Below are 26,382 nucleotides of genomic sequence, written 5' to 3'. Positions count from 1 at the left end.
TATCTAAATAAATAAAAATATATATATTTATATAAATATGCATAAAATTCTTTACCACATTTATGTCAATTATTGGAATGCGCATTACAAAAGCTTAAATAAGCATTTCAAAATATACTTAATTATCAAAATATACTGTGTCATATTTAGCAAGTCAACGTCATTAAATCACGTCCACATGAAAATATTTTTTGGTTCGTCAACCTTGTGTTGTATCGATACGTATCATCGATAACGTCATGAGAAACGTATTGCTTTGTTGAAATGAAAATATCCAATAAAATCGTATAGCGCTAGACTTTGGTTGCTAGCGTTGTGTGTAAACAAATTGTAATTGTTGCGTTATGTATCTAGATATATCTGTGTATGCATATCTATAAAATCTTATATGCTATATGAAATTTAATTTGCACATGAATATCGTGGAATGGCCTGGCCTAGTCTGAAACGACTGCATAAGTATATACCATACAATATGTATTGTATTTATGGCGGTAAATTGTAATTGCCGGTAGTGTGGTTGGAGTCAGTCAATTGGTCTCTTAGTTGCTGGGTAGTGTTGGTGCTGTTTTCTACGTATCTATAAACAAATAAACAAATGAACCAGCCAAGCAATTGAGGTTACATATTGTGGGCTGGGTGCTGCTTCAATCTTCAATAAATACAATACTAAACGTACATTTTATACGTAAATATGCCATATACTGGAATGTAATCCCCAAAGAGTGCCCAATTTAAATTTAGACAATTTGTTGTGCTGTATTTAATGTTGTCTGAATTTTATAGACAGACAGTTTACAGATATATGAAATAAAAATATTCGTATGTCTACCAAAAATTGCCGTAAATGTTATTTTCTAGTAAATTTGTCTACACAAGCACAAGTAAATGCAAAATATCGGCTATAGCATCTAAACTAGATGCCAATGACATGAATTTTTTTATGAGTTTTACAGTTGACAATACATTTCATCCGTAAATGGTTTAGGTTCATATATTATTAACACATACTCACCCGTATTTCTGTTGTAAAAGTTTATATGAAAATATTTCAAGACTACGAACTTTTATCTTTGATTTATTTGTCTATTGTCTGCTGGTTACGAAAATTTCATAAACATAATTTATATACGCTTGAGTACGTTCTTTATTAAATTAACTTTACGGCTTTTTGTACTTTAATAAGAATTCTTCATTATGTTACTTTCTTACAGAAAGTTTGCTCAAATATTTTTGGTCTTCAATTTATTATAATTACTCTTACTTTTACAACTTGAAAAGACTTAATTTTTCATGAATCGCATTTTTCATCATCTCAAAAAAAGAAATTTGAGTTTTATTTCATATTTTTTGTTTTTGTTTTTGTATTTTCTACTTATATAACGTTTAACAAAACTTTCGATTTTCTCTAAATATTTTTTTGAGTTTTAAATAATTTTACGTTGTAATTATTTTTAAATAATATTTTTTTACAGTTATTTCTTTTTTCCGATGCTTGAATATACGAACTTTACGAACTAGATTGATTGTAACATATATAAATCAGAGCTTTTGGGTCCTAAAAAACATTTTTTTCTTAGGATTTGTTTTCTTAGGTTTGTATTTTACTAATAGATTATGTTACATATGAAAGCCTGACTGTCTATGAAAGATCTGAAGGAAGATCTTAAAGGTAGAAGTCCCACATATTATGTTTACTAATATTCTTGTGACAATTATTTTGTATTTTAATAAATTATATTTCGCTTTTATTCCATAGAGAAATATAGTGATTCAAAATTTGTAAATATCAAGAACTCATACGTACTTTTCAGATTTTAACTTCATATACTATTAGTTTTCGTAACATATTTGTTTTCTACTTTGAGGTTTCCTGTCATTAATTCTCCTCGTGTTCAGGTTTGAAGAATATTTGATCAATCTAGTGCCACTTACGACGAAGGATAATCATTTTATTGACTCGTAAGCATAATTTTTCTTATGCAATTTTTTACATAAGCAATTTTTAGATCCTGGATGATGTAGTTTAATACGTTTCACAGTAAATTTTTAATGATAATCTGTACATAAAATTTGCTTAGAAACAGAAACCAAATACTACGCGAGGCGAAATACGTAAATTAGTATGAATTATATAGATTCAAAATTTTCAGTTTAGTTTGAGGGTAGAAGTATATTATTCACAGCTAAAATCCTTAAATGATTATTAAAATAATAAAAACCCTAATATTATTTGCTAAAATAAAGTTCTATATTAAAAATTGTAATAATTTTATATATACGAATTCTGATATGTAACTGAAGTTGTATCAATTACAAAGTAAACATCTTCAATTTACTCAAGCAAACAGTCAATACTCAACATTTTATAACAAATTTCGCAAAAAAGTCTATAAATAAATTCAGTTGACCAAAAAAGCAATTAATAGAAAATATCGATTATCGTAAATGTTTAAAGGTCTTCAATTTAGTTTTTGTTGTGAACGAAACATAGACTATAAGTCCATATTTTCACTGCAGCTAAAATAACTTTTGTTAATTAAATAAAGATTTGATCGTTTCCATTGATATAAGTTGATTATTGCATGTTAAAGAACTTTTATGTATCAGAAAGTTCTGTGAAAGTTCAAGAAGAGCTTTTGTTTGTTTACATTTCAATTGATAACAGATCAATGTGATAGTAATAGATATATAAAGACAACAGCTATACATCGGAAAAAATTAGTAATAAACTTGTAACTTTTTGGATTTTATCGACAACTAATTTGTAAAATGATAAACTTAATGTAAACGTGCATATGTCACTATTAACTATACGTCACTAGTCACTATTAAAGCCTATATATTTATCCATCGTATTGCAGTTTGATTTTGACTACTAATTAGTTTTTGAACATATAAAAGTGATTTCAATTATAATTTTAGTAATTTAAGTGGATGGAACTAAAAGATTATCTATTTCCATTGTATCCCATTTGTAACCCACCTCTCCAAGTGTTCGATTTTTAGATGTTTCAATTAAAGAAAACTTTATAATATATGTTACGTATACTGGGTATGTCGAAACGACATAAATATATTTCAAGGAATAAAATATATTGGGTGGTAGATATACGTAGCTATCGGATTTCAAAAAAGTTTTTTCATATACTCGTAAATATATTTGGTTTCGTTCTTAAAGTAAATATTTCATTTAATTTGCGTTTTGTTTCTCTTTAAAATTTAAATTTCATCCATTTGGTATTATAAGTGAATGAGCACATAAAAACTGATAAAATGAAATTTATTATAATATACAGTAAAATGAAATAAAGATATTTATTTATATACTTTTTTAAAAATAAAGTATCTGAGATTTATAAACTATGTTACATGGTTTTTGCATTGTAAAGATATGAAATATAATATTGTAAATAACTATTTTTATACTTTATGTACATATTTATATATATTTTAAATTATTTAATTTTTATACATTTTCATCAATAATTATTACAATTATTTAACCTTTTTTATTCATTTTTTCCCTTATTTCTTTTACAGAAACTTTACAAATCAAAGTCAAACAAATTCAAATCTATTCAATTCTCAAATCTTTTCGCGTTGAAAAAATGTTTCAAATCATTCAAAGTAAATCTGAAACTGCTGATTTGGCAAGAAACGTATCTAAATAAAAACTCAATCCAATAAAGAATTTCGGACGTGTAAATTTTTGTATAATAATCTCGGTGAAAAAACTTAGAGTTCTCGTACTAAGTCGGCAGTATAGAAAAAATATCTCTCGTTTTGTTCTTTTTTTTATTGTAAATAATGATGCTTTGTTTTGAAAATGAATCGTTTTAACATACAACAAAATATTAAATTACGCAACTATCATCAATTGTTATTATATTTTGTTGTTGTAAATAAATTAAATCAAGTAATAAATACGTCAATATTAACTAAATATAGTTTTTTTCGTGGGTTAGGAAACGTTCGCAATATCTGCCCCGCAAAAACTACATATTCATTATATACATTGTTAAAGTTTTGACCACGAACACAGATATCATTGTCATCATCATTTCTACGCCAAATTTATTTTGTCATTAATTACTTTTATGTTACTTTTCTTGATGTTGATTATGGTATTATTAATCGAAATATTTTTAAAAATATGAAAAGATTCGAATAAAATATATATCATATTACCAAATATACAGAAATTAAATAAATTACTAAAATAATATGATAGAATAACAATAATTATTTAAAAAAAAAAAATATATATATATATATATATATATATAACAATAAAATATATTAATATAAACGAGAGTAAGATAAAGACAACGTCGGACTAAAAATTAAATACCCATCACCACAAAGTGTTTTCAATTTACATACAATTATTTAATTAATTAAATATATAAGAATAAGATCAGAACTAGTGCAACACAAACAAAAATACTGGCCAACCAATACAACAATAAACAACACTTCATCATCATCGTTCATCGATTAAAAAACTTAACTGAAAGCAGAATTTAGAAAAGTGACGCTACAATTTGAAAAAAGCGTTGGTTGGAGCGGTGCTTGTAGCTGCACAACCAACGCAAAAAACATAGTACAAATACTGCAATATGGCAACACCACAAGTCAAGGACTTGGTGTTGCGTTCGCCAGCTGGATCATCTGAAGTCGTTACATATACGTGGCCTTTACAAGTTGGTTCCGGTCAGGATAAACATGATAATGGCATCGATATTATCGATACGATCAAATTCGTTTGTGATGATCTGCCAAGTATTTCATCTGCATTCGAAGAGATTAATCTCAATCAAATCGACACTGCCTGCTATAAGACTATGACAAATCTTGTCGATCGATTTAACAAGGCTGTAGACAGTATTGTTGCATTGGTAAGTGTTATAAGTGACAAATTATGTTTAAAATTATTTGACCATTATTTTATAAAAACAATCATTTAAAAAATTATAATTTATATTTAGTATTTTAGGGTTAAAGTTGGTTTAAGAGAAATTTAAAATTTTATAGATTCAAGCACTTTTTCTAAATAAAAATTAACAAATTTTAGCTCAAATCATAATATTTTCCAAAACCATCAAATTCAATAAATAATATACCAACTCAATATAGGAATGTTTAATATCTTAAAAATAAGACTTTAAGTTAGGTTTTGACATTTAAATATTGTTAATATTAAAATTAAATTAATAATAATAAATATTATTAATATTAAAATTAAATTAATAATAATAATAAGTTGACTAATGAATGCTAACTCTAAGGTTCAAATTAAGAAGGGCACGTGTTCGATACCTGGTACTTGCAGACTCAAAAAATTATTTACGAATAATTAAATACCAGAATTATTTCCAAGACAACTGATGATGGTTATTTAGAAATACTCGAAACAGTTGTATCGTTAGCCAAAAATTCATTTAATTAAATTAATATAAAAATAATTTTTGTTGTTGTACTTCACTGCTTTTTGGAAAACCTTAAACAATATTTCTTAATGTATTGAAATTTTTGTGATTAGTTTTTTTGCGGTTTTCTATATTCATTACAACTTCATTCTCATCTAAAGATCTATTCTAAATAAAAGGTTAAAATTAGTTTACTTTTTAGATATGCATTTCCAATACGGTGCTTCAATAACTTTGTCTAAACTCAATGGTTTGGAAAGATAAGGGTATATACCATAACATTAGATGCTAGTGTAGCTAATATTATTCATTTTGATTATTATAATTGAAGGTAACCAAAAACATCTATATCGTCCTTATTAGAGTTTTTTAAATTTTATATTTAGTACATCAAGCATGACGTTCTTGTTGCCAGAAAGTATAACTTATCTGCGCATTATACATCTACTTTAATGACAACAGTATACTCCAGTGAGGGACTTTTCAGAAATAATTATATGCCACAAATTTTATTTTTAAAGTAATACCAAACCATCGTTTTTCCACTTTGCTTCAAATGAGTTTCCAAAATTTATTTCTATGTAGTTTTTGGTATGTAGAAACTAGATTAAGAGTTCATTAGAAACATACTTGCCTCGTTTTAAATGCATATTGTGAAACTCCGAAAAAAATAGTGATCAATACTGTATTAACTATGTAGGTAAATAGATCTAAGACAAAGATCGGATAACTCTAAAAACATATATCTCTTTAGGTGCAGTTAGCTGCATTAGTGAGTCTTAGATAGTTTAGAAATATAATAAAATTAATAACAAGTAGCATTAATTCTACTTTTGCTCAACATATAATTAAGTACCCAAATTTTATTTAAAATATTAAGAAATACAAATTATTTATTTTTATTTAATTATACAATATATTGTAGATAGTGTATTTATTTATTAACGTTCACAATATTTTATAATTTTTAATAGGAAAAAGGAACTTCACTGCCTGCCGAGCGTCTCAATAAATTCGCTCACCCAAGCCTTCTAAGACACATACTGCAATTAGTTTATAATGCTGCCGTACTAGATCCAGAAAAATTAAATACATATGTACCATTTTCACCGGAGGTTTATGGTGAAACATCATATGAACTCGTACAACAAATGATCAAACATGTAAATATAACCAACGAAGACACCTTCATTGATCTCGGCTCAGGTGTGGGTCAAGTCGTTTTACAAATGGCTGGCTCATTTCCTTTAAAGACATGCATTGGTATTGAGAAGGCTGATACACCTGCCGCTTATGCTGAACGCATGGATGCGTATTTTCGTCAGTTCATGGCCTGGTTTGGAAAACGATATTGCGAATACAAATTAATAAAGGGTGACTTCTTGGTGGACGAACATCGTGAGAAAATAACATCATCAACTTTGGTATTTGTAAATAATTTTGCCTTCGGTCCAAATGTTGATCATCAGCTAAAAGAACGATTTGCTGATTTACGTGATAGTGCACGTATAGTATCATCGAAATCTTTTTGCCCATTAAATTTTCGCATAACTGATAGGTAATTTAGTTTTTCCATCTTGTATATTACGAATAATTTATTTTTTAATAATATATCAAATAAATAATTCTCTTAATAAATTTTACAGAAATTTGAGTGATATTGGCACCATAATGCATGTCAGTGAAATACCACCACTAAAGGGTTCCGTATCCTGGACTTGTAAGCCAGTATCTTACTATTTACATATTATAGATCGTACAATATTGGAACGCTATTTTCAACGTCTTAAAATTCAAAAAGGTGCTGAAAATGATCACGTCGGTAAGTAGCAAACTGGAAGCGCACTGGGAACTCTGCTCTAGCACTACCCATGCGAGTTGTGGAGCAATTTCAGGAAGGCACAATAAAAACAAAATATAAATGCCAATTAAAATAGTTCACAAACTTAAAGACAAGAAATGAATACCAAATCAAATCAAGAGAACGTCGTTTCAATCATACAAAATGCAAACGAACTATAAAAATTCATATTGCATTTATTTTTATTTATTCATTCATTTGGCTTATTCTAAACTTTTATTTGATTTCGTTTAGAAAATTCGTTTTCAAACCTATTTGGTGTTTTTATTTTAAATAAATATATTTGTGATATTGATTATCATATATTTTTTTCATTGCTACAAAAATATATATTTTTTTCATATAAATTTTCTTTATTTTTATTATTAGGTTCTGCACGTACCACCCGCGACCGTGCCAAACGCGAAGCGAATAATACCGCATATAATAACTCAAATTCAAATTCAACTGTTGCAACCAATAACCGTACCAACTCGCCAGCGAATGTTAACAACAACGCGACGGCGTCTAAAAACAAACACCAACAGCAGCAGCAGCAGCAGCAACCACCGCAACAAACACATTCGCAACGCAACATTGATATGGACACATCCACAGAAAGCGATTGCGAAGCGTCAGCGAATGGTACGAATGTAAGTAATGGGACAGGTCCTACAACTCGTAAAATATGGTCTGATTGGTGCAGCTCAAAAGGTAAAAGTTCACAATCTGATGACGAAGAAAATAATAACTTCAGTAGCACAACGAACTCAAGAAATACGCGTATCACTACACAAAAGAAACGCAAGAAGCTTACGAGAAAGGCAGCAATCGCAAACAAAACAGCTGCTGCTGCTCAAAGGGAAGCTGCTGCGAGGGAACGTGCGGAAGCTATTGCTGCAGCAGCAGCTAATAGCAAAGAATCATCCTCGAAGGAAGACAATGCAGGTAGCGGTGGAGCTTCCGCTTCAAATGGAGCAAAAGGACGTAAAGGTCGCATGAAGAAGGGAGGACGCGGACGTAAGTCGCTAAAGATCGTTGGTTTGGATGTGTTACATAAACAAACCTTGTTAAGCACGTCAGTGGAGAAAATGAGTAAAAAACTACCGCCAGCTCCTGGCTGTGTAGATCAACAATTGACATCATTATTAACTGGTAATATGTCACACACTGAATTGGACATACCAGAGGCGCCACAGAACACACCATACGGTTTGCAAATATTACTAGATCTAATACGCTCGCAATATATGAATACAATTGAGCAAATGAAAAATCCTGCTTTTGTACCACAAATAAAACAGCAAATTATGTTTGAAAAGGAGCGTAATGAACGTATCAAAAGTCGTATCAATCAACTGGAAAAACAAATTAAAACATTAATTGATGACAGTGTGGCTTTGCTAAAAGCGCGTTTAAATGAACTTGGTTTAGATGTTGTATCATCCACTAATTTAATCGTTAAAGCAAAGGAAATTGTTAATAGACACAAAGAATTGCAAAATATGGTTAAGAAAATGCAATCTCAGGTTACTATTTGCGAAATAGAACAGAAACGTTTAATAAGAATGCATTTGCAATCGCTGCCTGAATACCAAAAATCTTTTTGTATAAATGGTCGCACGAAATCCGATTTAAATGGTCACAACTCAGTTCCCGAAATATCAGAATCGAAGGCAAAGGATGTGTTGTTGAAAGAGATTTGGAATACGTTGCAAGTGCGAAAGAAGTTAAACGGTCAAGTGGACTGTTTTCAACAAGAAACAGCAGCGTTGGAAAAAATAATGGATGACCGCAGAACAGCAGCAGCATTATTAGCGCAAGGCACAAATATGACTCTAGCTACTTCTGTTTCTGCAACACATACTACCCAACTCCATTTGCCAACAGTACATGCGGCGAGTAATCCAAATGGAAATAATTTACAGCCTCTACAGCTTACAACTAATAACAATAACTTTACTGTTAACTCAGCAGTGCCAAATAATGTAAATTCATCTAAAACGAGTAGTCATACTAAAACTTCACGTCGTAGTCGAGACCATCGTACACGCTCCCAAGAATGGCCTGATGTACCTGATGTTGGCAAAATTGAAGAAAGTAACCCAGAAGTATTAGCTCAGAAAATACTTGAAACTGGTCGACAGATTGAGGCTGGAAAATTCACTACTGCAATCAACAGTAGGCATAATAATCAACATCATGATGAGAAACGCAGTTATAAGCATTCACGAAACAATAATGACGTGCCAACTGCATATGTTGGTGCACAGGACAGCACTTTAATGCCAGCACCATCTGCCAAAAGTCAACTGGTTTTAAACACAAATGTAGCATCTCCTACAGCGACCAATTCAGTAAGAAGCAGTTCAGGAATGTTGCCTAAATGTGAACTACCTGGCTTAAGGAAATCCAACACAAACAATATTGGTATACAAGAATCGCCAAAGGTAGCAAACTTTGAAGATCGACTTAAGAGCATTATTACATCGGCACTTAATGAAGATCAAGAACATCGTAAAGCAGCGACCCATCACTTACCGAACGGCATGACGCATATGCACGATGCTACTATACAACCAATAGTACAACAACCACCCTCAACGTCTAAACGCAGTAAACATTCTACTGCTGTGTCTTCAGCAAATCATTTGCCCCCACCGTCGCAGGGGTCAAACAATCTTAACAATATTCTTAACGTGGCTGCTCAAGGTCTTACACATTTAAATGCAACAACCACTATTTCTCCTGTTACCCCACCACACTCAGCCGGTATACCTCCTGGCTCAAGTATATCACACCATAATAAATTTAGTAATAAACAACAAACCGTATCGTCTTCCTTAGCAATATCCGCCCAAAAATACAGCACAAAAGATACCTCTGCAAGTTCAATGAAATATCAACATCATGTACCTGCTCATCAACTGCAACAGCATAATATGGCACATATGTCGCAACAAGCATTGTATCCAAATGGATCGAACGTAATACCTACCGATTTAGCTTACAATCATCGTCAGCGTAATAACCTTAACGCGGCCAGTTTGGAGAATTTTCACCCACAACAATTGCTTATGGCGGCGGCGGCTGCTGCAGCATCACAGCATCAGCAACACGCAATGTCTGCTTCAATGCATAACCATATACTCCCATTGGAATTTAAAGCGCCCACAACTGCTGATAGTTTTATATCTGCAGCACAGCGGTCGAGCAGTCGTGAACTTATTGATGATGTAGTAGCTCCACGTTCGGGTTCTGCTAGCTCCGATTCGGCTCTTATGTATTTTCCACCAACCCGTGATCGCTTGATGTCACATGAGCGAAGTGTAAGTCGAGAATCGGCCGCTTCACAGTCGACACAACATCACCAACCCCCTAGACCCAATTCTCGGCCGAATTCAAACTCTTCACAACCTGACTATACACAAGTTTCACCTGCTAAAATGGCTTTGCGACGTCATCTTTCACAGGAAAAACTGAATCAAGTTTTACCTGCGTCAGCTATTTCAAACGGTTCTAATAACAGTGGCATGCCAATGTCGAAAACAATTGGGGACTTAGTCAATACTGAAATCGAACGTACATTAGAGATATCTCATCAAAGTATTATAGATGCAGCCGTTGATATGAGTGCAGTTGGTTCAGTCTCAGGTATTGTTGCACCAGAACGAAATCATTTTATGGAACGTAACCTATTTGCGGAACGCGAAAGAGAGCGTTCTAATGAGGCGCGTTTACATGATAGATTATTAATAAATCCTAATGCACAGCGCCCAGAACGAGTTCATGTGCGATTAATTGATGAACAAACATCTAATATGCATATTGCAAATAATTTCTCTAATGTTTTGGATATATCTTCACGTGCCAACGCCAATGCCAATCCTGGACGAAAGTCACCAGTTGCACATAATTTGGCTACATTAGCTCATGTGGCGTATAATCACAAAGCGATTAATGCTAATGTGCATGATTCAAGTACAACAAATACAAGAAATAATAATCGTAACGCAAGCAATGCAACACCATATCAGTTATCTACATCTAAACGAATCAGTAGCACTTCGAATGATAATCAAATTACTAGAAGCTCACGTGCTAGAGATTATCAACCTGTAGCATTGCCACGAGCTGAAATGAAGGGTTGTATAGAAGCATATTTTAATGATGAGCATCAGCAGCAGCAGCAACAACAACAACAACAACAAATACAACAACATAAATCCAGTTCTGTTAAGGAACGTAATTCAGGACGCATGGGTCGTTTAAATAATGGAAATCCGCCATTGGAAGGTAAAAGCCAATAATTATAATTTGTATATACATATGTATTAAATTTTTATATTAAAACATTTTAGGTTTGGCTGCTTCTTTACAAGATCACGTGATGGCAACGCGTAAGTTTAAAGAAGAAAATGAGGAGCGCCAAAGACGTGCAGCTGCTGCAACTAATAACGAAGTACATAATCATAATCAGCAACATAATGCAGCGCATCATGTGAACAATCTAAATGTACATAATAGTGAACACCATCAGTCGTATCAGAGCACGTCAATAAATAATTTAACACAAAACGAGTCATCTCCAAAACTAGAAGGTAATACATGTCAAAACATTAGTTAAAATAACACAAACGCCAGATCTTATTTAGTTTTAATGCTATTCGAAATTTTTGTAAAAATACAATAATGATTTTGTTTTTAAACGGGCTAATTGGCCAATAGTTATTAATACGATTTTTAAAAAATTTTATTTGAGTCAATATTTCGATTATAATCTATAGTCATCTTCAGATTCATAATACCATAATAATTCATAATAATAAAGATGACTATAGAATATATTTTACATTACTTTAAATAATGTAAAAAATATGTAAATAAAAACACTAATTCTATTTGTTGATTTTAAACAAAAATTATAGTTGGTTTAGTTATAACAGAAATTTTTGGTGTACTTCATGGACCATTTTCAATAAAACAAAAAAAGAAAAGAAAAACAAAAAAAAAATTATTATTAAATAATCGACTATGAATGCACCTCGACTTAAAAGATCTATTATGCGCAATAGGTACATACATATTAAGAATTTCTATATATATAATATTCATATATATATACATAAGGGTTGAACAGAAAATGTTAAATTAATTAATTTTCGAATGTTTAAGTTAGTCTCTTAAATACTGATATAAAAGGTAGAATGTGGTAATTTATTAAAAGTTATTTTAGAAAACAATTGTAAATATTTGTGTATTTTACAGCTGGTCTTAAACGCACCTCTCCAATGGTAAACAATCAACCTCGGCCACCTAAAATTCCGCATTATTCCCAAGACTCAATCTCCTCAACTCATCATATACAACAGAATCAACAACAACAACAGCAGCAGTTAAAACATAATAATTTGAATAATCCTTATGCAAACGTGAATGGTGGTTTACATACTACACCGTCCTCATCAACGCCTTCTCCAAATAGTGCTAGACGTACAAAATTACCACTTGAACCTTTACTTATGAGTCCAGAAATTAATTCAATAATGGGTGATGAGAGGCCATTGCAATTATCTTCACAACGTCAGCAAAATCAACAACCACCAAATACGACATCAATCATAAGTGGGCGAGCTGGTGCAGATGACGGTAAGATACTTACAATCCATGAACCTAACAACGCTAACACCATATGCAATAGCCCAAATTTAATTAGCAATATCGGGAAAAAAATCATTAATAAAAAAAAAATTAAAGTTGTACGAATTAAAAAGCATCAAAAAAAACCTTCGTAATATTTTATTTTTCTTATGTGTAAATAGACCAACTGTTTTCTTTTAATAATTTTATTATTCATGATAATTTTATTACAACATCAACATTTTTTTTTAATATTCAATATTTTTTTATATGTTTATAACTTTTATTATTAACTCTTTATTATTTTTTATAATATTTACTTTTTTAAAAATTTACGTGTTTAAAATATTATCTTTTAAACATTTTAATTTTATTAAATTTATCACGTTTTAATTGCTTTAGCTTAAATGTTTTTATTAAAACTCCGTAGTACTATTCTGTTTTAAAAAGCCAATTACAAACTCTTGAACAAATTTTATGTATTTGATATACATCAATGTGTTAATATTTGTATTAATTCTATTAAAATATTATTACTATTTTAAACTTTATTTCATTTATTATGAAAATTTAACTTATAAGCACTGCAAAATTTACATATAACACTTAAAAAACTAAACAAAATAAATATATTTTCATTACATGCTATTTTCATTTGGTTTTCTTTATATGTTTTGTAATTATTTATTATTTATTTTGTTTTTTCAGCAATTTTTATTTTTAATACTTTTGTTTTGTATTATTTTTGTTTCCTTTCTTTTTTTTGCTTTTTTAACGTGGTTATAAGCTTTTGGTTTAAGTTTAATACTTCTTTTTTATTGGTTTAAGCATTTTTTTTTTGTCTTCTAAACAGCACTACAAAATTATCCTTTTAAAACTGACAAAAATTCCTTAAATAATAAGTATTGGAATATATAGATAATACAATATTTTTTAAAATTAATTTGATACTAAATTTAAATTGATACTAATTTATTCCTTGTTTGCAAAGCCCACAAGCAAAGCTTTGTCAAAGTGCTGCTTTAGGATTTTAAATGTGGATAAAAATTAGTTTGTTAAATATTTTTAAAATTATATAATTTTATCCTGCGTTTGATTACACTGAATAAATTTTGATAAGATTTTAACAAACACTCATTTTTTCACAAACACTAAAGTCGGTTTAGGTAGAAGTCATAATTATAATTATAAGTAATTATAAGAACACATTTCCTAAATAATGTTTGAAAAATATATTATTACTAAAATTGCTATCACAACTATGTTCGGAGATAATAATACGAACATAATAAATGTCCAAGCACGCCAATTCGATAAAGGATTTTAATGGTAGTAGCTAAGTTAAGATCGCTTGGAGGTGCGGTCTTGAGCACCAATCAAAGCTCACTTGAATAAAAATACCGACACATGATCTCACGGTTGAGACACTGTCAGTACTAGTATTTTGAGCACAACGCAACATGTCAACATGCCGATGTAGCTTACTTTTAGAAAAATCGATGTTTACAGTTGGAAACTATTTTTATGGATTACACTAGCGCCAACTACTAATATATGCAATTTTTACATTGATTCCACAAACGACGATTAACAACAAAAAGACGTCACAAATAATGGTTTTCATGTAAAAACTGTCAGTCTTAAAGTTAGATATCTCGAAAACTAAACTATATTGATATGTAATGTAATAGAAAAATTACTCAAACTATCTATTTTTTCTTAAATCCTAAAATTCAAATATTCTTCTTCGATCATCGTTACTCAGCACCTGAATGGCTTTTGGATTATATATATTTATTAACATTTCTAACGCAATGTTTTGGTCATGAATTGATTTATCCTCTATTTCAATACTGTGATTATTTCTCGTGCTGAGACTCTCATATCAAAAATTTGATTTTTTGATCCCGATTTTCATCGAAGAAACACTAAAATAATAATTTTATGAATTCTCTTTGTTGGATAATCGGCATATTAGCTTATTCACTTTTTTATCGAGCCAATCAAACGCGAATTGTTTATTTTAATACGTTATATAGAATCCCCAAGTGTGGGATATGGATTTTGACAGTATCACATTTAAAAACCTAAAGGACACTTTTGTAAAACATAAAATATGTAAAAGAAATATTAAATGAGAATTTATATTTTTATAAAATTATAATTTTATTAGTAAAAATTTAATATATAAAAGTAACTGCGTTTTTTTAAACTACTAAGTAGTATGTAATAATATTTATTTTATTTTTTTTTAATACAATTAAAATTAAGTTATAATTTAATTCAAAGTTTATTTATTAAAAAATTGTAACATATTTTTAGTAAAGTTTCCTTTAAAATATTTTTTCAATTCCTAAAAATTACATGATAATTCATTTATTTTTAATATGAATATTTTTTCTAATTTTTTATACCCTTTGTACATATAGTGTTAAAAATTGGTGTAGATATATTAGAGAGAATACCAGCTATATATACCTTCTAATCAAAAAAGAACGAGAGGCCTAATTTTGAATTCCCGCGCTTATCCAATCGGTAAATTTTTTTTATTTTCACACTGGCAACACTATTATACACATTCTGTTAAAGTTTAACACATATCGTACGATTAGTTTTTGTTTGGTGTCTATACAAAAAGTCGAAAAAATTTCGTGTGGCGATTTTTATAACCACGAGTATACGAATGGTTTAAAAGGTTCAAAGACGGTCGTACCAGCTTGGACCATGATGAGGTGATGAGATCCCTGGTCGCTCAACAACTTCTGTTACTGAAGAAAACATTGAATCGGCGAAGCAAATCGTGTTGGAAAATCGTTGTGAACCGATTAGAGGGATTGCAGTGTTGTTGGGCATCTCATATGGAGCGATCGAACACATTTTAACTGATGTTTTGGGTTTGAAACCCGTCGCCTCTCGGCTGGTGGCAAAAAAGCTGAATTTCATTCAAAAAAAGCCGCAGTTTTTGGCCGAAAACTCCACCAATATCATCAACCAAGCACCGACTTAAATCGCTATTGCGAGGAACGCGTTTTGAGACCATAGAGGCCATAAGGTTAAAATCGCCACAGAAAAATTTTTCGACTTCTTTGTATAGACGCCAAACAAAAACTGATCGTACGATATGCGTTAAACTTTGAAAGAATGTGTATAATAGTGTTGCCAGCGTGAAAATAAAAAAATTTACCGATTGGATAAGCGTCGGAATTCAAAAATTAAAAATTAAAGTTCTTTTTTGATCACAAAATAGCAATTTATAAATTTGAAATTAGTCTCTCAGTCTAATTCAATGTCTAGAATATATGCCGATATGACTGAAATCAGTTGATTTAATCATAATGCAATATATTGCTAATAATATACATCACAAATAATTGTCCTTATTTATCAATATAAGATTTTTTCAAAATTAACCATTTGTCTTCAGTCTCAAATTAGACCTTATTTTTGACTTCACTGTCGAAATAAAACCTATGGAGTACGAAGGAAGCGATGGAAATGTTATTAGTGCAAATAGTATTTATATTGCCTTCTAATATTAGATCAGAAGGTAATCATATTAATCTTATACTTGACTTTACGTTCATTCAAAATAATTTTGTAGACTATTCTTAAATGTGTTAGATTAGATAACTGATATAATTCGAGCGATCAAACGTTTGTCATTAGTATTCCTTACGACCACGTTTAAACTCAACAATTTCTTGGCAAATAGTTAACTAATAGTTATTGTTAATCAAGTATCATAAAATTCCGACAAATATATTTTAAAGATTGCCACTTCATTGTTTAACATTATGTACATGGCGTTGCCTAATGATTAGTTTTGAAGCTTATTAAATCATGTATTTTCATAAACTTTCTATATTGAAATTTAAAAAAAATTTAAATTATGACTATTGAAAATTAGACTATTCGGTTTGGGTTTAAATATGGACTTAATATTGTCCATATATTGAAACGTCTAATATTCGTTAATATATTGCCACTTAACGAATACGATCAAATGATCGTCGAACATAAATGTTTCCAATTTTTTAACATACATTGAAAGCAACAAAAAAATATGGTGATCGATCGCCTGTTTCACATAGCTCTAAATATAGTTTTTAAATATTTATTAATGTACTATTTAATTTGGATATACCTATAGATTAGGATTTTTATTAAGAAAATCTTTTCAGTTTCTTAATATTATTTCACCAAATTAAATTTTGAACAATTAAAGATCTATAGAATATAGCGGCGCAAAAGATGTGCTGTAATCACTGTGTACTGGTACTCTCAGTTGCTTTCCATGTTCTATGTATAGAAGGGTGTTTAAGTTTTGGTAAAACTAAAGTCCATTTTTTTTATTTTATTTTTTATTTTATTTTAATTTTATTGCATTAAATGTTTTCATTTACGCTTTTTTATTTATAAATTACTTCAAATAATATAGTATAATTATTATATTTACTAATTACATATGTTTTATAATTATAATTTCTTATGATATAAATTAACATATTAAATACTGTGACTACTAAAATCAATTGCTTTGTCCGTTTAGATCATATTAGTAGCAGTAAGAATATGAGGTTTCATTGACGCTATATCAGGTCGCCAATGATTACAAAAGAATGGTTACATTATTTACAATATCACTTTATTTGTAAATTTAACAGAATATTATATGGTTACATTTATTAAATTACTAATGACACACACGATATATATAAATAGATATATATTACTTTCCATCATTATTGTTAGGGGAAGACATAACTAAAATATGGGTAAAAGTGTTAATTTCAATAAAATAATTTTTTACTACAATAAAAAGTAAATCATTTTATACATAATTATTGCTAGCTAATGCATAAAACTATTGGACTTAACTATATAGTGCAAACGTTTAATAATTATCCGTATGTATATCAGATAATGTTTTATATAAACAATTACATGATTGTATACTTGTAGATATCGTTAATAATATTTTACGATAATAATTGAATTAAATATATATAAACGAATGGGGGATTTCTTACTTCATAATCGTCTGACTAACACATTTCCACATTTCATCATCATATTTTTTTTAAATTTCAACATTTAAATTTAATTGTTTTCGCAAAATTAAGTAATTTTCTTAAAATACATCCCACTATACTCTAATTATATACTCCATACAGTTTCAAAATCGGGTCATCGAACATTACCAATTTGTGTCAAAAAAAATCAAAAAAGTGACATTCGAGCCGGATCCTATAAAAAATCAAGATCTGGTTCAAAAAAAAAAAATTCCTAAAAGTGCTACTCACTCAAAAACGGATTAATTCTAGTTGCCGATAATTGTAATAGATCACCATAGTCTAACAGCAAAAGCCTTTAAGCGCACCCAAACAATTCATACTAGAACTATTTATGCAAATATAAAGTCCCAAATATTTGAACAAAATTTAAAAAAACAGGAACAGATATATTTTTGTCGTTACTGTAAATAAAAGATATAAATTTGTTAATGAAGGTAAGTTGATTTTTAATTGGCTTTATTTTTATTATTTTTTTTATATATATATTTTTTTATTATTTTTAATTGTTTCTTAAGTGTTATATGAATTTAAAAAAATTTTTTTTTTTATAAAATACAAATTTTAAGAATCCATTACAGTGAATATGAGAAAGATACGAGTATAGGAAAAGTATCAATACTTATTGCAATGTTAAAGGCTTTCTACGTTTGAGGATAGTATAGTATTAATTACTTATAGGATAATTACAGACTTTGCAATATTATTAGAATGTTAAATTTTTCGTATGTAGTACCATATAGAACAAAGGAAATCAGGAGGAGTAATTATTATCCACGTTTTACCTAATGTTTTTTTAAAGAATTTCATCATTTTTATTTAAGTACAGTTTCCTTTGTTTACTTTCACTTGGTTAAAGGTTTCCAACGCTTCAGGTGCCGGTATACAGTCTTAACTTGTATATTTTAGTTTATATTTATTTACATATATAGTTTAGTATTATAAAAAAATGCTAAAAATGCTTAATAAGCAAAAATCATTTGTTTATGTATTCATGATTCGCAACACACTAATTAAAATGTATATAAAAAATAATTTCCTGTTATCCAATTAATCCTATTAAATTAAAATTACTTAAATCTTTTATTAATGCTAATGCAATTTTTATCTATAATTACTAGATGACGGCATTGCTGATGATGAAACCCATTGGCAGCATCGAGTCAGTTCGGGCTTTGATCGATTGGTTGCATTCGCGTCTACTGAGTTGGATAAGACGCGTCGCTCAATTGATACAGATACCGTACCTTCTTCAATTAGCTGTAACACTTCACCTGATTCGGGTATCACTCATAGTAGCAGTAATTCAGATATGGCACGCACATTTCTATCCACATCATCGACATCATCGCAACTAGATATGCCAATTGGTAGTGGTGGTAGTAGCAGTAGCGCAAGCTCTAATGGTAGCAACTATATGCATCACTTGCATCATCATGTCAGTGATCATCTGAGCGATAGTAGTATGAAATCTTCGCATTCAGATGCAACATCAATGCGTACCACACTAAAAACATCATCACCTATAGATACTAATACCATTGAGAGTCCGCCTTTATCAGATATTGGTTTACCACGTACACCTAGTCCCAATGCTGTTGTTGCTACACCACCACCTGTAGCGGCTGCCGTGGCTGCGGACATAGTTACCACGCACAGTTCTACAGTAAACAATGATGCCAATAGTGGTAGTGGTAATTCCTTAAAAATACCACTGAAATACCAACGAAAATCTAAGACATCGTCAGAAAAACATTATAAGAAAAAGTTCTGTGAACGTAATTGGGAGTACGATTGCGATGAAATGAGTTACTCCAATAATTCAAGTAACCCGGCCACAAATATTAACGTTAATGGACCATTGAGTATGAGTTCGAAAAATGAGAATGAACATCGCACTCCCCCACATATGAAAACCGGTAAATCACCAAAGGAGAGCACAAATACAGGGAGCAGCAGAGATAATGAACGAGAGCGTGATCGTGAACATCAAGTAAGCAATAGCAATCATCATTACTCAAGTTCAAGTCATCATCATCACAAATCATCCAAATTCAGACCTAAAGGCAAAGATTGGGATTGGTCTATGGAAAACAATGGCGGTAATTGTACAAATATCAATGCAAACAACGGTAGTAGTAAAAATAAAACGGAACTGACGGCCACAACAACAACGACTAATGTTAATTAAGCGTAAAATAATTTTAGTTTTTATTTAGCAAACTTTTAACCTAGATGTAGTTATATATATATTCTTTTTTATTAATTGTTAATACTACATTTATTATAATATTTAGATATATTTTTATAATATTTATTTTGTATAATTTTAATTTTACTTGATATTTGATAATTTAATATTTTAAAAAAAATTTATTCTTTGTTAAGTTCACAAATGTTATTAATATGCAAAAATATTTAATTTTATTTGTAATTGTTTAAATTTATTGCCTTAAATTATATTTTGTTAATAATTTCCATTATTTTCCTGTTAATAAAATTTTTGTTTCATTAAAATTATGTATCTTTTTTAACTCACAGTTTTACAGTTTATTATTGCGGTTGGTTTTATTAAAGATTGTTTAATTAGTAACAATAGCTCGATGTGATTCTATTTTAAACCTTTAAATACTAACTTATCCAACAAAGTTTTATTTACATCTTAAACAATCATGAGATTATCTCTCAGTTCAAATCTCTCAGTTTTGGTGTATATATTGAAATGTTATATCTGAAGATTGTGGGTGGATGGCTTTTAAAAATTATTTAAATTTTGTTTTATTGTTGATGTAATCAATAAACGATATTCTATTTTATTTGACTGGCCAGCTTCAAATTGGTCTAGACGGAAGATAATAAAGCGAAAGCTATTTAGTCTAGCACAATTTAAAAAGTTAGGAAAAAAACAATTAATCATATTTGTAAAATAAATATTGTGCTTTCCACATTTTTTGTGACAACAATATTTGCTCTGGACCAGGAAGAAGATACTGAATCCAAATTAAAACAAGAGGCGGAATGTTTCAGCTGTTAAAGGAATCGACTTCTAAGTACAAGAAATCAGAAAGTGTTGCTTCAGTTAATTTTAGTTTATACATAAAATGTTTAGTTTATACACAAGTTAAAAATATATAAGTAATAGAGCTTGGATAGGTTTTAGGCTACTGTGCTCTCATTTACTGTTAACTAAAAATTTATGTTGGATTTAAAATATGACTTTTGATTGTCAAATTCTGGTGGTACCAGGATGTATTGGCACTTCAATGTGAAGATTTTTCATAAGCATTTCAATTAAATTTTTTAAACGCACAATATATTGCTCGGTAGCCAGCAAATCTGTTGGGAATCAGAATAAAGGAGTGTTTATATGTTATATATATGGTTGTGAAAACGATTCTTCGTAAATGTTATACTACAATTAAGTAATAAAAGATGAGATAATGTTGAGATTATGTTTAGTAATGCACTAATCTCTAATCAATTGAACGTATCATGTCCACTAACAAACTAAATACGAGTAAATATATATTTGATCAGTTTTGATCATCAACAACAGTTCGTGTTAGACATATCTTTTTTCACACCTGTTTAAGGACACATAGTTTTGCCGCTCTTTTAGCACTACTGATGCTAAGATCTACAATATCTTAAACTGTATGGAATGTGTCATATAGTACACATTTTAGACGGATATGACTTTCCGTCTAATTTTTCTCTTTCTAATACAAATGTCTCAATAACAGGACTTTGTCTCGACTGAATAGAGATTTGAACCAATAAATATATATAATTTAGAGGTAGATGATGAAGAAGATGAAATTAAGCCTAGACTCACTTGGAATAAATTGTAATTGTTACTGATAATTGCGTTCCATCTTTTTATTTCTTTTAGAATATTCTATAAATTTAAAATAAGAGCTTTTGAGTTCTTAGAAAAGCATATATGGATGGATTTTATATTAATCCATTATAGTTATATAATATTTAATGTTTATTCATTATGTGTTTAAAATTTGTAATTATTCGAGAAATACTTTAATAGAAATTTAATTTTTAAAAAATCCATATTAACTTATTACAGTCAAACGCAGTAGATGTGAGAGAAAATTGTTTAAATTATGAACGAGTAGTTGTATGGACGTTAGCGCGATGATTCGTACAGCTTCGTCTGTTATTAAGTATCGTCTTAAAGTACTTTGAGATTTAAAGTATGCGATGAGATGCTATTAAATTCGTTTATTTATTATAGTAATGATATTCCCAATGTCTTTCACGAATAATTAAAATACATTATTAATTCATCTGATATAAAAAAAATTAACTTCTAGAATTTAATTATATTAGTTAAAAACTCAAAAGAATATAAAATTAAATTAATTAGTTGAAATTATATAAAAAAGTTTTGATTTATATATACAAATAATATACCTATATAATTAGAGCACAAATTTTGAAGCGGGACCAAGAACAATTACAAGTTTCGGACATATGTGTATATAATAGCAATCCTCCTCATAGACTAGACATAGATATTCTCAATGGAATCGTGAAAATAAATAAAATACAAATGTTTAGATACTTTTAGTTAAACACAGTAAAAACTGCCAGCTTAGTAATTAAAAACACCAAGAATATGATGTTTCCAATGGAATTTTTTTCTTCACGACATTCGTTTTAAACTTTTTTGTAGAGTTAATAATTAATAAATGCAGGATATAGATTGCGATTAAATAAACAATTCAGTCAAGAAACTATTTGCACATAAAAATTATTTTTTAGTTTTCTTTTTTCACATTAACCGAATTTTCTTCACCGTTTTAGAAAGTGTATAATATTTAGAATATTTCTTTACAGCAAACGAATATTTGAAAATATAAAATAAACACAAAAAATAAATAAATAAATGACGATCGCTATTTATTATATATAAAGCAGTTTAAAACTCTAAATAGATGAGAGCCATTAGTGCCAAAGCTTTGTTTAATGTCAACTCTTACTTCGAATTTTTTTTTTAATTTGTTAATTCTGATAAATATATTTTTATTTTATTTGTTAAAACATAATTTATGCATATTTCAAATATTTACAATAATATTTAATAAATTTGTCAATATAAACTTTTTATCTTAATTTTTTTTTATTAGGTGGTATTTTAAAATATAATAAAAAAATATTATTTTTAATTAAATTTTGGTGTCAATTTGCAAAAACTAATATCATTTTTTCTTTTAAAAAATTAAATTTTTTTATACGCTGTACAAATATGTATATAATTTCTAAATTGTTGTTGTTATTTTCGCATATTAATACACATAATTTTTGTGTAAATATGTTTTATAAAATATAATTTTAACTATATAAATAAGATACTTTTGCATGATGTGCAGTTGTAATATTTATTTATTTAATGTAAATAAATAATATGATTCAATAAGAAGAAAAGTTTGCATAAAATGTTATTACAATAACTATAATAACAATAAGTAACTATTGAAAAAAAATTAAAACAAAATATAAAAATATACATTTAATATTTAGTAATATGAAATTTACTATAAAATTTAATAACCGAAGTTTAATTGAAAAAATATAATTAAATTTTAATTAAAAATTTAACTCAAACGTTCAATGATATAATGAAAATATATTTAAATATTAAAAAAATTAAAACGAATTAAAAAGAATTTTTATACCATAAAAGTAAAGAAACAAAGCATTAAACTTAATAAAACTTTATACTAAAATCGTTTTTCAACTTATAGTCAGGGTCTTTTTTATATATTATATATTTTTTCTTTAAATTTTATAAAAATTTTTGCCGCTGTACGAAAAACATAAGTAAAAAAACCAACAAAAATAATACAATATATTGTATTTTTTCTTACCTTTTTATGAAATATCAATTAAAAATTTTATTTAGTCATTACAAAAATATAAGAGAAAAAAAAAAATTAATTGAAGTATAATACCGTTAAAACCGTATAATTATTATGTGACTTTAATAAAGAATTTGCCACCTCAGCGAAATATAACAACAATTTTTGAATATATTTTTTAAATATAGTATAAAGCAAAATATATCAGGAAAATAACTTTTATAGCAATAAAACTTATACTTGTGTAAAATATATTAAATAATACTGAAAAGAATATATACGTAAATAGTTTAACATTTACTCTAAACATAACATGTATTAATAATAAAGTATACTCAAAAAAGATACAAATATTAACATTTTACAATAGTTATAATAAAGAAGACCTTACATTAAGTATTTAATTATCGTAAAAAATGCTATGCAGAATAAAAAATTAATATGAAATATTTTAATAACAAATAAACTTCCTTGCAAATTAAAAACGGGGATTTCAAAATGTGCGATTATTAAACAAACAATTACTTTTAATATAAACAAAATATTAATACAAAGTATTTATATAGCAGCTATTTAATAAATATACAATATATCTATATCTATATATATATATATAAATATATATATGTATGTATAAAGGTAATTGCAGTTGTAGACAAATTTATTTGTAAACACAAATATAGCTGATATTAATATAGTAGAAATAAACATAAAAATATTGTGAATATATTTAAAAAGCATAAAGTAAGAAAATAAGTGGTATGTTAACAATTTTTTAAATACTGTACATAAAATTAATAATACTTGCCGTAAACTGTTAAAGGATGAACTATTAAATTCAACCAAAAAAATTTATTTTATTTTTTTTTTTATTGTCTTTATAAATGTTATAATTAATTTAATTTTTACTCACATTTTTTGCACAGTTTCGAGATCATTGCATATATTCTTTACCGCTTGTACAGTTTTAAGCTCACAGCATATTGTACCACTCATCGTTAATATATGAATTGAATTTCTATAAAAATGATAAAGATAATTTTATTTTATCATTGAAAAAATAAATTTAAACAATAATTTAAATTGATTTTTTTTTTTCAAAGTGTTGCTGCTGCTCATTATTTATGTTATTGTAGATATTGTTTTATGTAAAAAGTTTTTATGTTATGAATGTCATTTAACTGCAATTTTATTTATGTTTTATATTTTATGTATTTTCACAAGTGATCTGGATTTTGATAGTTATTCGAGGAGAATTAATTATTTGAGAAAAGAAAAATTGGGTTAATATTTCACATAAGTACTTAAATTATTATTACTGCAAAGGAAAACGATGAGACCGTAAATAATATCGGAAGCTTTGTAGTAATCGATTATTGATAATTAAGCGATAAGAAATAAATACAAACGTGCCATAAAGCAGTGGATGTAATATGTAAACTCACAACCAGACAGGTATATGGAGAAAAAGAGAATCATGTATTAATTTCTGTATTCACAAAAAAAAACCTAAGCATAGGTTATTAAGAAATGTTTTAAAATTACTAAATTTGTAATATAACGAACGATTAAAAATTATGTTAAAAATTTTAATATAATTTATTCATCAAAAAGAAACAAATCTTAAAGTGTCGTTTTAGTTGAATTCATTACTTATACCTCGTTTTCATTATATTATTTTAAATGACAATTATAATTGACTGTCAAATGCGTTTTCATTTCATGACAGAAATGCGAATATAACATCATATGACTACCCGTTTTCAGTCGTTTCTTTAATTTATATCCACTTATAGCTTTCGAAAAGATCATTTAACTATAAAGTTTGTTATTCTACTTCGTCAATTTTTAACAAATGTATGTTGAATTACTGTTAAAATCAGAAGCAGTTTTATATATTATATTATGTTTTATATATTATTTACTTTATTTGCTATTATTTAGTAATTTTCACAATTTAACTTTTAAGCTGCAATATTTATCCAATTAATTCATATTTTTACTTTACAGTACGGTAGGTGAACTATATTATATTAATCAAATAAAATAAATAATAATAAATTTATATAAAACGTAACTTGTGTCATTTTTAACCAGCTGTATGCGAGTGTTCTTATATAAGAAATATAAACTATATTATTATAAAAATAACAGAATAAATAATGAAGAAAGAAGCCCTTATAGTAAATGTTTGAAGAAACTTAGCAAATTTAATAGAAAATAATAAAAATAAATAATCTAAAAGATATGTATTTTTTGTTTTATGTATATTTTTCTAAGCAGATATTGTTTTTAGTATTATGTAACATAAATTAGTTATATTAAACAGAATAAAAATTAATTAAATAATTTAATATTAAATTTAAGCCATATTGATGATAAGAATAAAATAACGACAACGTGTAATTTTAGTTGTAAACAATTATATATATATTATATATAAATCTATAGTATATACACAAATTAATAGTTCAATTTAAAGAAAGAATTAAAAATTGCATATACGCAAAATTAAATTTTAA

At 28.0% G+C, this 26,382-nt stretch overlaps 1 protein-coding gene and 1 long non-coding RNA gene across 3 annotated transcripts; one reads left to right on the top strand and one right to left on the bottom strand.

The window, feature by feature from the left end:
* Positions 1 to 4,298: 4,298 nt before the first annotated feature.
* Positions 4,299 to 20,234, top strand: LOC119684160 (histone-lysine N-methyltransferase, H3 lysine-79 specific). 2 transcript variants are annotated; one of them, XM_038098129.1, is made up of 7 exons: positions 4,299 to 4,901; positions 6,407 to 6,990; positions 7,079 to 7,254; positions 7,663 to 11,568; positions 11,634 to 11,873; positions 12,541 to 12,921; positions 19,106 to 20,234. In XM_038098129.1, exons 1-7 carry the CDS (start codon positions 4,623 to 4,625, stop codon positions 20,173 to 20,175), a joined length of 6,636 nt encoding a protein of 2,211 aa, XP_037954057.1. In that variant the 5' UTR covers positions 4,299 to 4,622; the 3' UTR covers positions 20,176 to 20,234. The 2 variants fall into 2 exon arrangements, with proteins under 2 accessions (XP_037954057.1, XP_037954058.1); XM_038098130.1 differs by lacking the exon at positions 19,106 to 20,234 and adding an exon at positions 18,087 to 18,225.
* On the bottom strand, positions 18,067 to 24,873 carry LOC119684161. Its single transcript, XR_005252715.1, has 3 exons — positions 24,774 to 24,873; positions 18,216 to 18,388; positions 18,067 to 18,159 (listed from the first exon to the last, which is right to left on the bottom strand). It is a non-coding gene; the product is annotated as an uncharacterized LOC119684161 (long non-coding RNA).
* Positions 24,874 to 26,382: the final 1,509 nt, after the last annotated feature.

The sequence above is a fragment of the Teleopsis dalmanni genome, chromosome 2, assembly GCF_002237135.1.
Source record: "Teleopsis dalmanni isolate 2A chromosome 2, ASM223713v2, whole genome shotgun sequence".
Classification (NCBI taxonomy): Eukaryota; Metazoa; Arthropoda; class Insecta; order Diptera; family Diopsidae; genus Teleopsis; species Teleopsis dalmanni.
The sequence above is the reverse complement of the archived record's forward strand: the minus strand, read 5'-3'. Positions and strand labels throughout refer to the sequence as shown.